The sequence below is a fragment of the Notamacropus eugenii genome, chromosome 1, assembly GCF_028372415.1.
Source record: "Notamacropus eugenii isolate mMacEug1 chromosome 1, mMacEug1.pri_v2, whole genome shotgun sequence".
NCBI classification, from domain to species: Eukaryota; Metazoa; Chordata; class Mammalia; order Diprotodontia; family Macropodidae; genus Notamacropus; species Notamacropus eugenii.
In genome coordinates, this window is record NC_092872.1 from 529,356,108 (window position 1) to 529,377,856 (window position 21,749).

The 21,749-nt window shown below is 36.2% G+C and overlaps 1 protein-coding gene across 3 annotated transcripts in view; it reads left to right on the forward strand.

The window, feature by feature from the left end:
- The window catches only part of BABAM2 (BRISC and BRCA1 A complex member 2), a 560,438-nt gene that overhangs the window by 141,066 nt on the left and 397,623 nt on the right, over nucleotides 1-21,749 (forward strand). For all 3 annotated transcript variants that reach the window (XM_072634065.1, XM_072634064.1, XM_072634066.1), the window contains exon 5: nucleotides 12,906-13,100. In XM_072634065.1, coding sequence (XP_072490166.1) covers nucleotides 12,906-13,100 — 195 coding nt within the window. The remainder of the gene's footprint in view (nucleotides 1-12,905; nucleotides 13,101-21,749) is intronic.

The following is a 21,749-nucleotide window of genomic DNA, read 5'->3' on the forward strand; positions in this document are numbered from 1 at the left end:
TATAAGTCCGGGATGAAAAAGGAAAAAGAGTGGAAGAAAATAGCTGGGTGATGTGAGATGAGGAGGAATGAATCAAAAAGTGCAATCAGTGCTGGAAAGGATGGCCAGGAAGGCTGTGTCATGAGGAGGGAGCAAAAAGCTTTAAGATAAAGTAAGTTTGTTGCCTATGTTGCATTTCGTAGGGCTCAGTGAAAGAGGTGGGTACCTTTTGAGTGGGTCATTGGGTAGAGGATGTGAGTTCACAGCCATGGAATTAATGATGGGTCAGTGGGGGCGGGGAATGGAGAATGAGTTTTGAATGGTTACCATTGGGGTTCAGAGTAACAGATTGGGAGAGTATGACCAGGGTAAACTTGTTAGTTGTTAAGGAAGGAATTTAGATAGATTTTTCATTGTTTCCATTGATAGATTTTTCATTTTTCATTCCATTGGAGTTTGGCCTGGGGGTGGAGTCCTTAGAGCTTGCATATATCTGAGAAGAGATTTGATTCCAGGTCTACCAGGTTCCAAATCCTTTGCCTTTTTCTCTATGCCCTTAATTTAGTACATTATGTATGATCTTGAGAGTATTGATGGTGTTTTTTCATTTAGAGCCAGTTTTAAAATTAACACTTATAAATCCTGAGGTTAAAGAAAAGACTTTAGATGAAATTATGTTTAACCTGCTACTTGCCAGTAGGGGTTTATTGCTGCAGCTTTCTCCCTAACTCCTCTAGAGCTCATCCTGTTAGTTGGTCTTTATACCACCCTTACTTTTACCCCAGGCATCTAGAGTTATATTTGCCTGCCTCTGACTTGGAATTATTTTAAGTGCTTAATAAATTCTTGTTGATTGATTCATTGAATTGAGCACACTTATTTTTCTATTTATTATTAGCTATTTTCATCAAGATATACGTTAGGAAAAATAATTATATTTGATAGTTAATTCCATAGGAACAGTGCTATAAATGAAAACTATTTTTCTTATTAGTTAAATGTGATATGACATTCATTTTGGTGTTGACAATATTAATTTGAAAGTATATTGGTTGGGGTAAAGTTATACAAAATATATCTGTATTCGTTAAGTAATTTGATTAATGTAGGGTACAGGGGGAATCTCCTTTGTTTTTCACACTAAATTTGTTAATATAGATAGGCTTGGATTGCCTTCACATTTTTTTCCAGTAACCATATTACACCATTAACACATTAAGATAATTTAGGGGAAGAAGTGTCTGTTTTCAAAAGATCTGGGTTGACATTTCAATTAAACCTGTCTGAGTTCCATTTTCTTTATCTTACAGATATTGATAACAATACACTGTCTACTAATAGAATTATCATGAAGAACTATACATAAGGTGCTTTGGAACTATTTATAGAGAGCTATACAAACGTGAGCTTTTATAGCTTTAAGGTTTTTTTGTTTGTTTTGTTTTATGGGGAAATTCATGAAAATGTTAGCTAGATTGTATTTGTATAAATTTTTAAGAGTGGGACTTTGTATTTTTAGTCTCTGCCTTGACAATATTAGTCATAGTTTTGACAATACCCTTAAGCAGAGGACCTCTAAATATCTATCTGTAGACTTGACCTTTGATTTGAGCTTCAGATCTTTATCTTTGCTGACAGATATTCCACAAGCATCTCAGAGTTAACATGTCACATTAATACTGAATTAATTATTGGTACTTCGAAAGTTACTCCTCATTATCTTATCTTTATTAAACATTTGAAAAAAAAAACAACTTATTTGTGTGTGCAGTGCATTTCTTTAGGTATAAGCTCCCTGAGTTCAGTTCCACTGTCTTATCAAAGCTAAATCAGTATGCAGCATAATGTTTTGTACACAGTATTACTTAATAAATATTTGTTGAATTGAATTGAATTTTTATCAGTTGAGTTTGGCTCAAGAGGCAGTATGGCATAGTCTACAGAGAACAGATTTTGAAATAGTAAAACCTAGTCTCATGTCTTACCACTGACACATACTGATTGTGGAGCCCTCAGTAAGACACTTAATCTTTTCATGCTTGTTATTCTCTAAGACTCTAATTTGCTGAGAAGGTGCCAAACAGCATTGGTAAAGGGTATATACTCACTCAGGAATTCCCTATATCAGTGAAATCACAGGTCTAGTTCCTATCCCTTCCTTACTCTTCCTTACACCCTTCACACCCCCCACCCCCACCTTCAAGTTGGTCCAATAATCCATATAGGAAAGACCAAGTGAGTGAAGATTGTCTATTTCCCATGTTATGACATACAGTTGAATACATAATATAAAGAACTTATGAATACCTTTATTGTCCATGAGCCACATGGAGATTGAGTTGGGCCCAGACTTAAGCTGAAAAGGGATTTACTACATTGCCTTCAGAAAATTACAAAGCTTCTTTAATGATCTCAGAATTCTCTCTGAAACAAAGGATTGTTTTTCATTGCCAGCATTCTGCCACTTTTGTATGACTGACTCATGATCACAGAAGTCTGAAGAATTGAAAATGACTATCACACAGAGGACAGTCGAGAGGAGCATTGTGGTTGTGAGCAAATTGTAGCATATAGTCAGTGAGGAATTTCAAAAACAGGAATAAATGATGTCATCAGGAAAATATATTATAGGGAAAAAAAATGAATTGGTCATGTGAGGGATAACAGGTGAAAAGCCTAAGTGTTCTATTGGTATTTTCTTTATGTCGCAGAGATACATTCCATTCCATTTGGTAGACCTCCTATGTTGTACTTACAGGAGAACATGTTGAGTCACATAAGATGGAAAAGCATAGATTGGCTGTTATCATCTTTAATGGGAATATCTAAAGAGATTAGAATACAGATACATTATAATATTGAAGAAATTTTATCATTGCCAAAAGGAAATCATATGTACAGATTATTTCTGCCCCTGGTAGAAGCACATAGCATTTTAACATTGCTTCTTATTGAGGATGATTGTAAAATAGGCTTTCTTACAGATCTTTATGATTTGATTAGACCTGCAGTATAACTTAGAAAAATCACTACTTTGATGTAAGAGAGTAGATTTTATTGGAAGCACCTTTTCTGTAATTTGTGAGTTCTGTTATGAGAAAACTTTAGTAGCTATACTTTATTTGGCTACGTGATCTGTGTGTGTAATTTGTAACATTTGCTCATAATTTGAAATGCATTTGGATAGAAATGTAAGATTGTAAAATTTTGGTGTTTGAGACAATCCTGGAAGTGACTGACATTTTCTAATGAAAAAATGGAAGCCTATGTAGTGTTTGCGGTAACTAAGTGATTGCAGTTAATTTCTTGTAAAGAAACACAGAAGCAACTTAAAATATGATCATACTGTTGTTTCTTGTAGTTCAGCCAGGAAAAACAGTAACAAGCTGTCTTTTAAAAAAATCACATCCCTGGATGATATTCTAGCAACCTGGAAAATTTAAATATATCTCCAGGAAAAAAAAAAACAAGCCAGTTTGCTTTCAGTTAGAACTCATATTTGCTAATTTTCTTTTCATTTTTGCAGTTACCTTTTACTCTCACAGACTATATGACAGTGATGGAAATTCTGAGTGGCACCAGTGACTCAAACTGAAAGATGTGAATACTGATTATATAGATTCCCAAAGCAAAGACTAAATATGCCTGAGTGAGGGGTGATTAAACTGTGCTCTCTCCAGTCTATTCTGGAATTTGTAATGACAACAACAAAAGGAATATAAAATTATATAGACAAACCTTAGTGAAAGGCAGTGTCTCTATGATTCTTTAATACTTTGTTAGGTAAATGGGCTTTGGTTGGGAATTATATATGTGTTATACAAAAGGATAATTCTGCATTTAAGAGAAAGCAACTTTGACAAAGTGCTGCAATGGCACAGAAAGCACACAATCCATTACTCTTCAAGACTAAGCTAACTTTTAAAGTTTTCAGTAATTCTGTGGTTTATGGGTTTGGTACTTTTTTATAGGCTATAAAGAAGACACTGCTACTACCTTCTAAGTATTTACCTTTTAAATGCTACCAGACAGAGAAATTTTATTCTCTTTGTACAACTGTTCATTCTTTGATTCTGTCTCTTGTCCTTTTTGAGGGTATGGAATATATTTAGGGTAAAATATGCTTTTTTATTTTTACTTTATAATTAAGGGAAGCTATACTGAAGAAGAGGGGCTTCAAATTCATTTTGAATGAATTGAAGGGGTGCCACTCTGGACAGTCAGGTTGTTTTAATTGATGAATGACTATAGTAAGAAGTTCACAGTTGAATTTGTTTAAATGGGACTAATGAAGTTTTTCCTTGGTGTGAATTCACATAGAAGTTGGGAAAAGGGGCAGGAGTGTGTTGGTAAATATTAGCAATCGTGGGAATGGGTTAATGGGAAGTCTCAATTAAAACCCAGTGCTGGAGATGAGGGGAGTTTCATAAAGAGTATTGATTTTTACCAGGTATGTTGGCATATAGGGAATCTATTAACAACATTTTGAACTGTTTAGAGCTAGGAAGTAATCATAGAAATTAATTTTGGTACCTTTCCCAAGTCTCATACTTGTCTGTTTGGATGACCAGTAGAGGGAATTAGAAATGATTATGATTAGAGTCTAGATTACTTCTTTAGAACTAGCAATTCAATAAGAAAATCTTAGTAATATCTAAGAGGAGCTAAGCCAAGAACTGAAAAGAAAATGACCCTAGGAAAGAAGGGAGCCCAGTACTAAACAGTTAATCCCCAGATTTAAACCAACTCAAATTATTGTGTTCTTTCTGGTAGCCCATATTCTAAGATTCCTGGAAGTGTCATCCCTAGGCATTATGTGTAAGTGATAGCCTGGAAACCCTGGAGTTGAATACTGCCTTTGATATTTAATATCTCTGTGACTATGTGTAATTGTATTTGTATCTTGTGCCTAGGTACTTAATAAATACTTCTTGGTTGATGTCTGAATGGATAAGCAAGTTAATTTCTCTGAGGCTGTTTTCCTCACCTATAAAAGTGATAAATCAGTTTTACTAGATTTATTCTATGAATGGATACAAACAACTTGGTCAGCTTTGAACACCTTTAATTTTCCCCTTTCAGCTCAGCTGTTCTAAGAAGCTGTAAACTGAAGTGATGCTGGAAGCAGATAGCAAATTTGTAGCTAAAAACAAAACAGCAAGAAAAAAGAGATAGTTGGGATTAGATACTGCCAGGCATGAATTTATGCTGGGTCCTCTGAGAAGGAAATCTAATAGCAGCACAATATTCATATCAGTTTAAGGTTTAAAAATAATTTATCCACTATGGGTCTGTAAAAGAATTAGTACAGTTATCATTCTTCCAGATTGGGACATTGTACTATCTTCCATTGATACAGAATCCTAAAAGATAGAAGTTCCAAACATTTGGGACCTATGGCTACTGAATTTGCACTGAATAAACCCCAGTCATTTAGAATTGCAAGCATCTTTTTCATTCCTTTTTTTGTATTCTTATCCCTATTCAGTTCAGTTCTTTTTAACTGACACAAACCTCAGTCCTTTGGCTACCAAATTCATATTTTCTTTCCTTTTCAACCCAGAGATACACAGTTATTGTTTCCTCTGTCTTCCCTTTCCATTATTCCTTTCAAAAACTCTATTCTGTTGTTAGCAGTGCTGGATATTCCTCCTGTCATATTCTTTAATACCAGTGAGTCACCCAGAAGGAATTGATGTTCTCCTTGTTCTCTGCCATTAAGCAACCTCTCATTCTTTGAAATTGAGTTTATCAGTCTGTCTCATATGATGCTGTCAAAATTTTGATTACTGTGATCAACCAGCCTCAGGTCACTTTTCACCCTTAAGAAGTTTGGTACCTGCTGAGAATTTTCATCAACTCAACTTTTACCCTCCCACTGGGGGACTTCACTATATATGTTGATGTTCCTTCCAATAACCCCCATTAGCTCCAGTTTCCATTCTCCTGAGGAATAATGTTTTCTATAATATGCAGCCTTCTGAGACAGAATGGTTTTCTGTGTAGTAGTTCTCCCAAGATTAGATGTATTTTAAGATCCCCATCTTCCATTGCATACAGATACTTCTTTCCCTGTGGAAATGTTCTTTTTTTGTGACATGGTCCTACTGGTGGGTTGAGATACCCTTTTCCTTTTCTCACTTTACATCTCTCCCTTTTTCCACTTCTCCCATTTCCCTGTAGCCACTCAGTCTGCTGAAAGACTACTAGAGTTATCTGCCCTTCATATGAATGTTCACCAATGGACTTAGAAATATCATGAATTTTCTACTTTCCTCCACCTTCCTTCTTTCCATCTGTACATGTTTCTATTCTACAGACTACATTGGTTTACCTGTAAAGCTATCGCAGGGTCTAGTTCATGATGTTTTGGATCTCATCCTTCACTATCACTTCTGTTTCCTTAAGTTCTACTTTCATTAAATGTCTTAATGGTCCTTCTTGTCATTTAAACACTCCCCCCTCCCCAATAGATTTACTTTCTCTGTTTCTTTAGGAAAAAACCTCTGGAGATTTATTTCATTACTTTTTTCTTAATAGTTGCATTTATTTACCTTGTGTGTTTCTATTTTTTAAATGCTTATCAAATAATTTACTTACAAATTAAGTTTTTTCTAGAACCACTTCAGAGGCCCCTCTTTACTAAATGTTCATTTTTAAATGGATGATTAAGCTCTGATTTACAGAATGTATTGTTTTGGTTTGCAGTTTGAGCTCTTTTGCTTTTCAGATTATAGTATTCCATTCCTTCCTTCAGTTTTTAGTAGATGCAGAATAGTTTCATGTCAGTCTTCTGGTTGTTTGTTGCTTATTGTTGGGTTAATTAATTTAACCAGATGAACTTGGAAGGGTAGTTCTCCCTTCACCTGCCTTCCCACCCCTGATGGTAACTGTGGATCCTTTCCATTGATACTTTGTTTTATGTGTTCAGAAGTTGTTGGCAGATTGTTTGGGTTGTTTCTTCCATTATAGTGTTCAGGTTTTTCAATTCGTCATCTTCTTTAGAGAGGAATAATTTTTTTTAGAAAAATTGATTAATTTAGTTTTAGTTTTTATTTCCACAAGATTTTGAGTTCCAAATTTCATTTCCACAAGAGTTTGAATTCCAAATTTTCTCCCCATCTCTACCCTTCCCCCACCCCAAGACAGCATACATTCTGATTACTCCTCCCAATCTTCCCATCCCCTTCTCTCATCCCCTTCTGTTTTCCTCTAGGGTAAGATAGATTTATATACCCCATTACCAGTGTTTCTTATTTCCCAGTTGCATGTAAAAACAATTTTTGACATTTGTTTTTAAACTTTGAGTTTCAAATTCTCTCCCTCCCTCCTCACCCACCCTCATTGAAAAGGTAAGCAATTTGATATAGGTTCTACATGTGTAGTTATACAAAACACTTACATAATAGTCATGTTGTGAGAGACTAACTATATTTAGCTTCCATCCTATCCCACTCTCTATTCTGTTCTCTCCTTTCACTCTGTCCTTCCTCAAAAGTGTTTGCTTCTGATTACCACCACCCCCAATCTATCCTCCCTTCTATTCCCCCCTTCTTATCCCCTTCCCCTCCTACTTTTCTGTGGAGTAAGATAGATTTCCATACCCAATTGGGTGTGAATGTTATTCCCTCTTAAGCCAGTTTCAATGAGAGTAAGTTTCACTCATTCCTTCTCACCTCCCCCTTCTTCCTCTGTACTGTAAAAGGTTTTTTTTGCCTCTTTTATGTGAGATAATTTATCTCATTCTACCTCTCCCTTTCCCCTTCTCCCAGTACATTTCCCTCTCACCCCTTAATTTTACTTTTTAGATATCATCCCTTCATATTCAACTCACCCTGTGCCCTCTGTCTGTATATAATCCCTCCAGCTACCCTAATAATGAGAAAGGTCCCATAACATCTTTCCATGTAGGAATATAAACAGTTCAACTTTCGTAAGTCCCTTATGATTTCTCTTTCCTGTTTATATTTTCATGCTTCTCTTGAGTCTCTTATTTGAAAATCAAAATTTCTATTTAGCTCTTGTTTTTCCTCAAAAAACGCATTGAATTCTCCTATGTCATTGAATGTCAATTTTCCCTCCCCCCATTGTTTACATTCAGTGTTTCTGGGTAGATGATTCTTAGTTTTAATCCTAGTTCCTTTGACCTCCAGAATATCATATTCTAAGCCCTCCAGTTCTTTAATGTGGAAGCAGCTAAATCTTTTGTTATCCTGATTATGCTTCCATAATACTTGAATTATTTCTTTCTGGCTGCTTGTAATATTTTCTCCTTGACCTGGGAACTCTGGAATTTGGCTATAATATTCCTGGGAGTCTTCCTTTTGGGATCTCTTTCAAGAGGTGATGGGTGGATTTTTTCCATTTCTATTTTACCCTCTGGTTCTAGAATATCAGGGTAGTTTTCCTTGATAATTTTTTGAAAGATGTGTAGGCTCTTTTTTTTTTTTTGATCATGGATTTCAGGTAGTCCAATAATTTTTAAATTCTCTCTCCTGGATCTGTTTTCCAGGTCAATTATTTTTCCAGTGAAATATTTCACATTGTCTTATATTTTTTCATTCTTTTGGTTTTGTTTTATTGCTTCTTGATTTCTCATAGAGTTCTTAGCTTCCATTTGCTCCATTCTAATTTTTAAGGAATTATTTTCTTCAGTGAGCTTTTGGACATCCTTTTCCATTTGACCACTTTGACTTTTTTTTTTTTATATATATATTTTTTATTATTTTTTTATTTTTTAATGTTTAACAATCACTGCCATACAGTTGTGATTTTATCCTCCTCACCTACCCCCCACTCCCCCCTTCCCTCCCCACGACTGCATACAATTCTGTATAGATTCTACATATACTTTCCCATTGAGTATATTTTCACTATAGTCATGCTATGTAGTCAGACTAAGATAAATGAAAGAAATCGTATAATAAATCAGAACATGATACCCAAACACATACACATTCACAAACATGATCTGTTACATTATGTGAGTGACTTCCATATTTCTCTCTCTGAGTGTGGAAGGCATTTTGCCTTGAGAACCACCATTGGGATTTTTTTTTTTTTTTGTAAGAAGTTCTTGTGTTATTACAAAAATCTAAGTCTACCAGAAAAAACTCTCACACACTGTGGTCGTTGCTGTGCATAAAGTTCTCCTGGTTCTGCTCCTTTCACTCAGCATCAGGTCATATAAGTCCTTCCAGGCCTCTCTGAAGTCTTCTTGTTCCTCATTTCTTATGGCACAATAGTACTCCATTACATTCATATACCATAATTTATTCAGCCATTCCCCAATTGATGGACATCCCCTTGACTTCCAGTTTTTGGCAACTACATAGAGTGCTGCTATAAATCCACTTTGACTTTTTAAGGAATTCTTCTCATTGGCTTTTTGAACCTCTTTTGTCATTTGGGTTAGTCTATTTTTTTAAGCTGTTATTTTTTTCAGTATTTTTTGGGGTCTCCTTTAGCAAGCTCCTTTAGCATGAAAATATCATTTTTCATGATTTTCTTGCATCATTCTCATTTTCTTTTCCTAATTTTCCTTTACCTCTCATACTTGGTTTCCAAAATCCTTTTTGAGCTCTTCCTTGACCTTAAACCAATTCCTGTTTTTCTTGGAGGCTTTGAATATAGGAGCTTTGACTTTGTTGTCTTCTTCTCCGTGTATGTTTTGATCTTCCTTGTTACCAAAGTAAGTTTCTATAGTCTGAGTTTTTTTTCTGCTCTTTGGTCATTTTCCTGACCATTTGACTTTAACTCTTTGTTAAGGAAGGGGTCTGCTTCCATTGTGGAAGGCAAACTGTCCTAAGCTTCATGAGTTTTGTGCAGCTGTTTTTAGAGATACTTCTAGGGATCTGTAAGTTTTCAATTCTTCCGGGGTGGTATGATCTAAGGAGAGGTGTTTATCTTCTCCTGGTCTGTGCTCTTGTCTGTGAATGACCATAAGCACTCTTTTCTGCCCTGGAACTCTGAAGTGGGTTCCCTCCCCACTGTTGCCATAAGCTCTGCTGTACAGTGTTACTCCTCACCCCAGGACTGCCACCTAGGATGGTGACCCATGTTCAAGTATAGGCAAAGCAATAGAATCCTGCCTCAATGTTAGCAAAGAGAATCCTATAATCTCCTTCTGATCAGTTGTTTGATCCCCTTACTGTCTATAGGCGGAGAACTCTGGAATCAGCTACTTGCTGTCCCTGCTACCACTGCTCCTGCCACCTTGAGGCTGTGCTGGTGCTGGACTGCACTCCTCTCTCACCTAGGTCCAATAGATCTTTCCTACTGACCTTCTAAGTTGTCTTTGGCATTTATAGATTGAGAAATCTGGAAACTACCACAGCTACCTGCATTTCAGTCCCCTAAGGTCTCTTCCAGGTTCACTGGTGCCCAGTTTGTGCTGGCATGGCTTACACTGGCCCAGGATGCACTGGAAGACCTTGGCCTATTCAGACACTCTCTCTGGTGATGCCAATCAGCCACAACTCTGCAGCTTGGCAGCTTGCCAGGGTAAAAAAAAATCTAGTGACTTACTGAAATTACTTGTAGCTATTATGTGTCAGAGGCATGATTTGAACCCCAGTTTGGCCTGATTGAGGCCATGTCTATCCAGTGTACTATGTCTGTGTGTGTGTAGATATGTGTATCCATCTAGACAGGTGTATATATAGCCACAAAAAAATAAATGCGAATTAATTTGGAAGTGTAGCAGAGACTAACAACTGGGGGAATCAGTAAAGGCCCTTTTTAGAGGTGGTAGTTGAGCAGAACCTTTAGATGTGGGCAGAGTGGAAATTCTAAAAGTTGAAAGTGAGAAAGGAGAGTATTGCTTGCATGGGGAGTCGGGGAAGGTTTATGCAATGCAGAAAGGCAGGAGTAAAATATCAGCTATGTAGCACAGTGCATGAGCTGCGTTGGCTGGCATGAAGAGGAAAGTAATGACAGAGAGTAAGGTGGAATCACCTTGGAGAGAGAGAGCAAATACTATAGTCATAGTATAAAGGGTTGAAATCTCAAACACCAGACTTTGTATTTTCCTAGAGACAACGGGAATCCACTAAGAGTGACGTGGTCACACTTTTACTTTAGGAATGGCAATTTGGTTTGTATGTGGAGAATGGATTAGATAAGGGAGAGGCTGGATTCAGGGAACCAATTAGAAGGCTCTTATAGTAATCTATACAAGAGGTAATGAGGGTCTGAAGTAAGGTGGTTATGGTGTGAATGGAGAGAACAAATTCTAGAGAGAGATGTTATAGCGATATAATCTAGAAGACATGTCATCTTGGGGATTTTCTTCTTTACTCTTAATAAAGAAATAAGTAGCATTCTTTTGCAGGTAACAAACTTAATAAAGATATCTAAAAATGGATCAACACAACTTAGAAATCTCATTACAGATGGATGTCTGGTTAGTAATATGTTGCTTTAGATGAATTTATTTCTTCTTCTTCCTTAGGATTTGTTATATTACTTAATAAAAAGTAAAACATTAAGGTTTTACATAAAGTAAACACCAACAAGAATTTTTAAACAAAAATAACATTTCATTTGAGTGATGATAATATAGGGAAAAATGATGAAAACCTACTGTTTGTAGATAGTCATTGTTGACACACATAGTCGTCTTAAAATAATTTCATAGAGGCCATGTTTTTCCTTTTGCTGTCTTTTGTGTTCTCTAAATGAGATGACTTTTAAAAAATTTCATGCCTCCATCTACATTTAAGTTCATAATATAAAATGCCATTGATCATTTCCTAAGATTTCATTTTCAGACACTAACTCATTAGGGTTTGGTGGAGAGATTTATAAGATTCTTATGCCTGTGACTATTACGTTCTAATAGATTGTAATAATATTTTCTAGAAATGTTATCTGAGGCTTAAATTTTAAAGAAAGAGCTCAAAGTTACATGTTGCATTTATTTGATCAAGTAGGAGAGTTTGGTTTGATAATAAATTTGGTTTAATGTATGAATGTAAAGTATATCTTAGAACTTGTTTAAATCATAATTTCCTGAATCTTGAGATTGCAAAACAATCAGCAGTGATATGGATTGTGTTGATTTTCATCTAAATTTTATAAGATTTCAAAAGAATTCAAAGAATTCTTACTTTATTACTCTTTGTACTGAAGTACAAAGTTTTAGTACACTTTGACACTGTTGTTTCTTCCCTATTATTATCCCTACCAAGTTCATCCCTAGCTTACTGTAGTAAGGCTGATGTTCTCCATTGCTGTCATACTAGTACTTCATTGTGATAAACAGGCCATATGTCTGAGGTCATCACTGTTATGACATCATTAAGTACATAAAATTTAAATATAGCTAGAAAACCTTCAAGCTGGATGATGATAAAGAAAAACATTCATGTAGAGCTGCACTTAAGGTCTCGCCAAAACCTGATATTCCATATTTTCCTATAACTCACCCTCTGTTAGGCTGCTCAACTCTTAACATCCTCATATTAATAGCATTTTTCTTTGTCAGGGACACATGAAAGTACAAATAATCTGTGGTTTTGTTAGTACAAAAATATTCTCTGGAAAGTGTGGGATTCCCTTTATCAACACAGATTGCAAACTGTATCGTATTGGTTAAGTCTTTCGAGAGTTCCGTAAGAAGTTAAATGATTTACCTAACATTATACAGGTAGTATCAGAAATTGTATTTGAACCTAGGTCTTCCTAATTATAACTAATCTTATCTACTATTCAACAAAGTTTTCATTAAAGTGGAAAAAAGTCTAGAACATAGAGAGTTGGAGTCAAAAGAAGCTTCTAACTTTAGTCGTGTGCTTATGGCCTATTAATAGCCCCACTACCTGAGACTTTCTGAGGCAGTGTGGGTTCTGTATTTAAGAAAGACTATGATAGTGAGGTTATGTAAGCATTTTTTTGATCTGGTTCTTTGTTCTTGTCATCTGCAGAACCTTGCATCCTGGGATCCCTCTAATCCTGATTGCCTTCTGCTTGTGGTGAAGGAACTTGTGCAGCAGTATCACCAGTTTCAGTGTAGCCGCCTCCGGGAGAGCTCTCGCCTCATGTTTGAATACCAGACATTACTTGAAGAGCCACAGTATGGAGAACACATGGAAATTTATGCTGGGAAAAAAAATAATTGGGTGAGTCTTCAGGACAAATAAACTGCTAGTAAAAACTTAAAAAAGAACATTCTCAGAAATCCTTTCCTAGCAAATTGTTGTCATAGTGGACAGCGAAGTGCTGGATCTGGTCTCAGAAACATTTAAGTTCAAATTCAGCTGAAAGACACTTTAATAACAATGTGACCCTGGCCAAGTAAGTTAACATTTCCTAGCTTCATTTCCCTCATCTGTAAAAAGAGAATAATAATAGCATTTATTTCTCAGGGATGGTATGAGGATCAAATGAGATAACATGTATTCACAGCTATGTTTCTTTAGAGTGGAGGTTCTTAACTTGGTTCTGTGAACTTTAAAAAATTTTTTTTAAAAATTGTTTTACTTTGTTATCTTCTTTATTTTATTTTACTCATTTTAAGCACATAATTCTGAGAAGGGGTCCATAGGTTTCACCAGATTGCAAGAGTGGTTCATGACACACATACACACCAAAGTCTAGAAGCCCTGTTTTAAAGAGGCTCATTTTTCAAGATCCATAATAGTACAAAATCAGTGAGGGGGTTATTTCTTTAGAAGTTGTGTTGTGCTAGCAGACATCCTGCTACCATTGAAAGCACTGCAAGCTTATGTGAGGTTTTTCAAGATCATTTAAATTTATTAAATGACTGCATGTATAAGGGCAGTTTTTAGATCCTTGTATTCATTAGCTAATGATAACTCTAGCAGGATTAAAGAGCCCTTGGCACACAAATAGTGACCTCAAACATACCATTATAACTTGTATGCTGTCACGGGAGCAAAACCTAAAAGTCTTATACCTGTAGTCACTGAGTCTTTAAGAAATAGCACTTTCTGGCTCAGAGAACAGTATGCAAATATAGAAATTATTCTCTTTTTATAATTCTGAAACCTCAGTGTTAGTGTGTTATACTTTATGTTTTCATTCATTCCAGTTAAATATAAGACTTATGAAAACCAAACATATTTGAAAAGCAAAATTGCCTCATTTATTAGAGGGCATTAATTTCTTATAATTGATGTGTTGTTAGGTGAACACATTTGAAGAGGAATAAAGGAATAAGCATTTGTATGGTACCTGCTGTGTGTTAAGACACTATGCTAAGCGCTTTATATTTTCTCCTTTGATACCGTGCCCTGCACGGTATGTGCTGTTTTAAAGTTGAGGAAAATGAGGCAGATAGAAGTTGAATGACTTTCCCAGGGCCACACTGCTAATAAGTGTCTGAGGCTAAATTTGAACTCATGTTTTTGTGTCTCCAAACCCAGTGCTTAACCCACTTTGCCATTTAGCTGCCTATTCTGAGAATTTAGTGTTTTAGAAAAGGTATAGAAGGACACAGGTCCTTATCATATATGTTAGAATCTGTTAAATATCATTAACACTTTGGGGAGGAGAAATTACTTATAATATGGTGAATCTTGGAAGACTTAACTGAGAAAGCTCCTTGAAAGACAGAAGTATGATAGGCATGAAGTTGGAAACAGATCGGTAGGATTGGAGTGTCTTCCAGGTATAAGGGATGGAATAACCAAAAGTTATTGAAATGGGAAAGGACAGAATTTATTTGGTAAACAGAAAGTAGTTCAGTTTTATTGGAATATAGAATTTTGAAGGGGAATAGTGAGCAATAAAACTGAAAAGATGATAGTATGTTTGTTGTCTCTAGAAACTCAGCTTCTTCAAGATCATATCAACTCTGAAACTCAGTGCCTTTTTTGTACCACTCCCCTCCTTCTTGCAGTCTCCCTCTTATTGCATTTTTAAAATTGTGGAATACTGTAAACACAGTAGATATTTAACATAAACCCATTTATCAACTGACTGCCTGCATAATCTCCTTGAAATTACTTTTGAATGAAACAAAATATCTTGAAATGCCCTGGTCAAGTTGGAGATATGTTTATGTTTATATTCTGCAAGCATCTAATAGAGCGCCTTAAGTACCTACCTCCTGTGCTAGGTATTGTGAATGTCAGGTTAAAGTAATAATACATTATCTCATTGACCCATACAATAAGTTTATGAAGCTGGTAGGTAGGTAGAAGTATTATTCTAATTTTACCGATGAGAAACATGAAGCTTATAGAAGTTAAATTATTTTACCAAGTTCTCACATTTGGTTAATAGCAGAGCCAAGATTTAAACGATAGCTTCTGAACATATCCAGTGCTATATAAATATTAAATGAGAGCTAAGTTTTGAACCCAGTCCTTTTGATTCTAAATGAAGAACTCTTTCTGCTGCCCCAGGTTGTTCTTACATATAGATCTGAAAGAACTATTAACTCTAGATCACGCATATTCTTTAAAAGCTAACAGCATTTACAACACTCTTCCATTCAGAATCTTAGATTTTTAGGGGCCTTATAATCCAAACTGGAAAAACAGTGTACCTGATGATTTGTTATATTAACCTTTCTTTGAAGACCTCCAAAAAAGGAGAAAGCCAATGCCTCCTAAGGCAGTCAATTCTAGTTTGGGATAGCTCTAATTATTAGGAAATAGGGGGTTTTTTTTGTTGGGGTTTTTTTTTTGGGTTTTTTTTTTTTTTTTTGCATTGAGTCTAAATTAGCCTCTTTGAAAATTACTCCTCCTGCCTCTACCTGTACCAATTGCTCCTGGTTGTTCTCTCTGAGACCAAAGAGAAAAAGTCTAATCTCCCTTCCATATATCATAGCCTTTCACATACTTGATGAAATCTATCATATCCTCTCTGAGTCTTTTTTCCAAGCTGAAATATTCATTTCCTTTATGTGGATTTTTTTATGTAGTATGAATTTGAGGCCCTTCACTATTTTGATTAATCTTCTTTGCCTGCCCTCCAGCTCTTTGATGTCTTTCCTAAATTGTGTCATTAAGAATTAAATGAATTACCCTAGTGGTGATATGCTTAGGATAGTGTAGCTCTTATCTTGTTTTTTTCTCAGAACTACCTCATGCTTAATTAAAACACTCAGATGTTTTTCCTAGTAAACTTCTGTCTAAACATGCCTCCTCCATCTTATTTGTGTGAAGTCAATTTTTTTGAACTAAATTGTAAGACTTTACATTATCCCTAGTAAATTTCATCATATTAGTTTTGACCCAGTGTTCAAGACTGCCAAGATTAGTCAAGTATTGCCTTTCATCCATTTTTAGATGTCCCTACTAAGTTTGTTAACCTGCAAAAGAGTGCTAATTATTGCTTTATCAAAGGTAAAAAAGAAAATACCTAAGACTTCTTTACATTCAGCAAGTTCTTAATCTGTGTAACTATATTGTCTTTTAGCTCACTCACTCTATAGGCCCATCTGCCTAGCTTTGTTTAGCTGACTATTCCGGAAAATCTTCATTTATTAGCAGATGATAGTAACAAACCTGCTTCTTTTCTTCATCCCATCTTTCTTTTTTGCTTCTCTTCCTCTTCTATAATTGGGAAATAACATTAAGCTCTACTTAAAAAGAACGGAAAATTTATCATCATAGACCACAGAAAAAATTACAGGCTCCCACGTTTTCCCAGTTACAGTAAACCCAAGACTCCCTCCCTCACTAGCAATTACCAACACAGGGCAAAAATCTTTTTCTTGCCATTTTTCGGTCTTAAAGGTAGATATTCTCCTTTGTTCTTCCTTTAAGGTATAACACAGTTATCCTACTCTCAAATGCCCCTAGGGAAAGGATAGAGTTTACCCCATATTATAGCAGCCCCCGTATTATATACTCTATTTTTCTAGAAGATCTTAGCAAGGACTTTAGTAGAAAATAGCTACGTTAGGACATTTTACCAACAGCCCTAGTGGTGGTTTCTTTGTTCTCTTAACATTTTCTCTGACAAGTACCCAATGCCCACTACTATGTTCATTTCTGAGCACCACAGCTTATGATTAGGGAAAAACAATCAGGACAATAAAGGGCCTTCAGTCCATGTTATATGAGGATCATTTGAAGGAACTGGGGATAGTTACCCTATAGTAATGGAATACCTGGGGTTGACATAATAGCTGTCTTGAAGTATTGGGAGGGACATCATATGAAAATGACCCTTTTATAAATCTAAAATTCTCTGAATTTATTATCCTTCCCTTAGAATCTCTAGTTCCTTTCTGAAGCTCAGTTTAAACATTGTCTTCTACGTGAGACTTTTCTTGATCTCCCTAACTCCTAGTCCTACCCTTCCCCACAAATTATTTTGTATATACCTTGTATATCCTTTGTGCATGTGTGTATGTATGTGTATATATATCTATGCATTGTTTTTCTTCGGTAGAATGCAAATTTCTTGAGGGCAAGGACTTTTTTACATTTGTAATCTATATTCATAAAATAAATCTCATTTTCTTACTAATATGTTATGATTTCTGTGATATATTTGTGGGGGGGTGGAGTTATGATATTTAAATAAAAGATATTTTCAGAATTTCCCAGATCATAGACAGAATTTTTTCATCCTGTCATATATTAGGGGGTAGGAGTGGGAATTCCCTGCATTCAAGGAATAATGCTTAGGGTCACCCAAGGTTAAACTTGGGAGACCTCCTAAAGTAAGATACTTACTTCTCTCTTGGATCTAAGTACCATTTTTTCCCTAGTGGGTTGAATTGTTTATTCCCTACGACTTGACAAGTTGAATTCTCATCTGTCAAAGAGTGGTTATGGTATTTTTCTTTCAATCAGCAAGTATAGGTGCTACCATCATTTGCCAGGCACTGTGCTGTAGATAGTACCTGTTCTCAAGGAGTTCATATTTTGTTGTTGAGAAGTTATACATATGTAATATATGATCGATCTATCTATCTATCTATCTATCTATCTATCTATCTATCTATCTGTCTGTCTGTCTGTCTATCCATCTATCATCTCTGTGTGTATATATGCACATATACATATATGTATATATGTGTTTTTATATGTGTATGTGTATATATATATATTTAGAGAGAGAGAGCACACAAGGTAAACTGAGTATAGAGGGATGATATTTAAAAAAGAAATTAAGTGTTGAGAGGAATGTATTAGGAGAAAGAGAGAGAAGTAGAATGTAGTAAATCATCTCATAAAAAGAGGCAAGGAAGAACTTTTATAATGGAGTGAAAGAAGGGGAAGGTGAGAGGTAATAAGTGAGCCTTCCTTTCATCAGATTTGGCTTTAGGAGCTAATAACATATGCACTCAATTGGGTATGGGAGTTTATCTTACCCTACAGGAAAGCAGGGGGGAAGGGAATGAGAGATGGTGGATAATAGAAGAGATGGCAGATTAGGGAAAGGAGTAATTGGAAGCAAACACTTTGGTAGAGGAACAGGTCAAAGGAGAGAATAGAATAAGTGGAGGGCTGGACAGAATAGAGGGAAATAGAGTTAGTCTCTCACAACATGACTATTATGGAAGTCTTTTGCACAACTACACATGTATAATCTATATCTAATTGCTTGCCTTCTCAATGAGGGTGGGTGGGAAGGGGGAATAGGAGAGAATGTGGAACGCAAAGCTTTAAAAATGAATGTGTGGAACTCAAAGCTTTAAAAATGAATGTCAAAATTGTTTTTATATGCAACTAGGAAATAAGATATATAGGCAATGGGTACTGAAATCTATCTTCTCCTGTAGGAAAATAGAAGGGAGGGTAGATTGGAGGAAAGGGTAATCAGAATACATCCTGTCCTAGTGTGGGGGGAAGGGGGAGATAGGGAGAAAATTTGAAATTTAAAATTCTATGGAAATGAATGTTGAAAACTGAAAATAAATAAATTTTAAAAGATTGTTGAACGGAGGAGTAGCATAGTCAGACCTATTAGGAATATCACCTTGACAACTAAGTGAAAGATAGATTAGAATGGGGAGAGATGAGTCAGGGAGAGCAAGTAGGAGGTTATTACAGTAGTTCAAGCAAAAGGTGATATACTTAAACTAGAGTTGTAACCGTAAATGGAGAGGAACTGGGTTTGAGAGATACTTTAGAGGTAAAAAAGACAAGTGTTAGATACTGATTGAATAAGAAGAGTGAGGGAGAAGGAAGAATCAAATATTATTTTGATGTTGTCAGCCTGAGTGACTGGAAGGATGGTGAAACCCTTGAGAAAAATAGGAAATTTAATAAGAGGGAATATCTTCTGAAATGAGAAATGAGGTCTAGGGTTCCATTCCTTTCTCCAGATTTCATACCAGGGAGTTAGTGATTTCTTTTGTTGATGTTCACTTGTCCACCTCTTTGTGACTTGATAGATCATAGCACACCAGACCCTTTTGTCCTTCTTTACCTTTTGAAGTCCATCCAAGTTCATGTTCATTGCCTCCATGACATTCTCTATCCATCTAATCCTCTGCCATCCCTTTTTCCTTTTGCCATCAATCTTTCCCAACATCAAGGTCTTTTCCAGTGAGTCTCATCTTCTCATTATGTCACCAAAGTATTTAAGCTTCAACTTCAGTATTTGACTGTCCAGTGAGTGGCCTGAAATAATTTCTTTAAGTATTGACCAATTTTCATCTTCTTGCTGTCCTAAGGACTCTCAAAAATCTTCTTCAGCATCACAATTTGAAAACATTGATTCTGCAGTTCTGTTTTCCTTATATAGTCCAACTCTCACAGTCATATGTTGCTACTAGAAAAACCATAGCTTTGACTATACTGACTTGTGTCACTAAAGTAATGTCTCAGCTTTTTAGTATGTTGTCTAGATTTGCCATACTTTTTCTTTCAAGGAGCAAATGTCTTGCTCTCAGGTTGTAGTTGTGGTCTCCAGTGACCTTTAAGTCCAAGAATACAAAATCTGCTTCCATTTCTTTTTCCTCTAGTTGTTAGGAAGTAATGTGACCAGTTGCCAAGATCTTAATTTTTTTTATGTTAAGCTTCAACCCAGCTTTTACACTCTCCTTTTACCCTCAAGAAGGTTCTTAATTTCTCTTCACTTTCTGCCATCAGAATGGTATTGTCTGCATATCTGAAATTGTTGACATTTCTCCCAGCAACCTTAATTCCAGCTTTTGATTCATCTAGCCTGGCATTTTGCATGATTTGCTATGCACGTAAGTTAAATAACTTACTCTTTATAACTTTGTATTCCTTTTCCAATTATAAACCAATCAGTTGTTCCATATTCAGTTCTAATTGTTGCACGCTAGCCCTCACACAGGTTTCTCAGAAGACAAGTACGATAATCTGGTACTCTCATCTCTTTGAGGACTTGCTATATTTTGTTGTGATCTACACTAAGACTTTAGTGGATTCAATGAAGGAGAAGTAAATATTTTTCTGGAATTCCCTTTCTCCATAATCTGGTGAATGTTGGCAGTTTATTTGGTCTTTAGTTCCTCTGCTTCTTCAAAAACTTGCAGCCCTTCTGGTAATTCTTGGTTCACGTATTGCTGAAGCCTAGCTTTCAGAATCTTAAGGTGAAAAGCTTGGGTATTTATTATCTTTTTCTTTCATTTAAAAAATTTTAAATCTAAACTTAACAAATACTAAATAAAATGGGCATTTCTGTACATATTATAGAACAGAAAGAAAGGATTGTACAAGAATCTGTTAACCTCTGTCTAACCAGGCTTCTAAACTTGATACATTTTACATGCCACTGCATATGCTTAAGGAGACTTCAAACTGGTAGAGAGAATGCTGGAAACTCAATATTTGCATGAGGATTGGAGTTGGTCCTAGAACTTGGGAAAAGAGTGACGTTCTTTTGTGTGAGAAAGATCTGGAAGTTCTTTAGGACCAACCCCAGATATTTAAAGACTTTTATAATTGCAGACTTGTAGGATGAGCTATTCTCAAAGTTCCATCAATAGAGAACAGAAATGAAGAAATAAAGAAGATTCATAGACATCTGAAGCCTCTGTAGAACATGACCTCAAAACCTCAATTGCATTAAATTAAGATATTAGACTATCAGGTCAACAGTATTTTGTTCGGCCTAGAGGCCGATGAGCTACCCGAGTCTTCTTACCTTTTGCAGGTCTTCGGTGGCCATCCGGATAAACGTATTGAGAGAAGAGGCTTTCCAGAGTCAAACAAGGGTTAGGCTTTATTCAGGGTCTTAGTTATGTATCCCTATGCAGGGTGAAATTCTTCCTTAGGTGAGAGGAATCCTCCTCCTCCCAAGGGGCAAGGATCATACAGCAAGAGGATGGGAGCAGAAGAGGGGAGGGACCCTCTTCCCTCTAAGGGCCCCACAGCAAGAAGAGCCCCCAGAGGGGACCCCCGCATCCAGAAGAAGGCCTTCAGGCTTTCCTGTCCCTACTTAAGCTCTCCCGCCACATAGTTTGCACGTGAATACCGTGCGTGCTCTCAGCCCCTAGCTAATTAACATCAGGTGTGCTCAGACCATGGACCAATCTCAAGGGTGGGATGCTCTCCCCAGCAAGTTTCCCACTGAGAAGAGGTGGAAATGCACGAGATAGCCCGTGTTTCATGCCTCAATCCCCAGCTGTTCCCTGGGGGGCCTCGTGAGAACTCTGAGGTTTAGAAGTCCTCACTTTTACCTGCCCGAGACTGTCCACGTGAAAACTGAGCTTACACCCCCAACAGTATTTGATCTGAAAGTAAGTGTTTTCCTGACACATTATATTGCTGTCATATCAAAAGATATCCAACTGAGATTACATACATAGCCAAAATGCTATCATATCCGCTGCTGAAAGCTGTCTTACTCTATCCAAAGTTCAATTT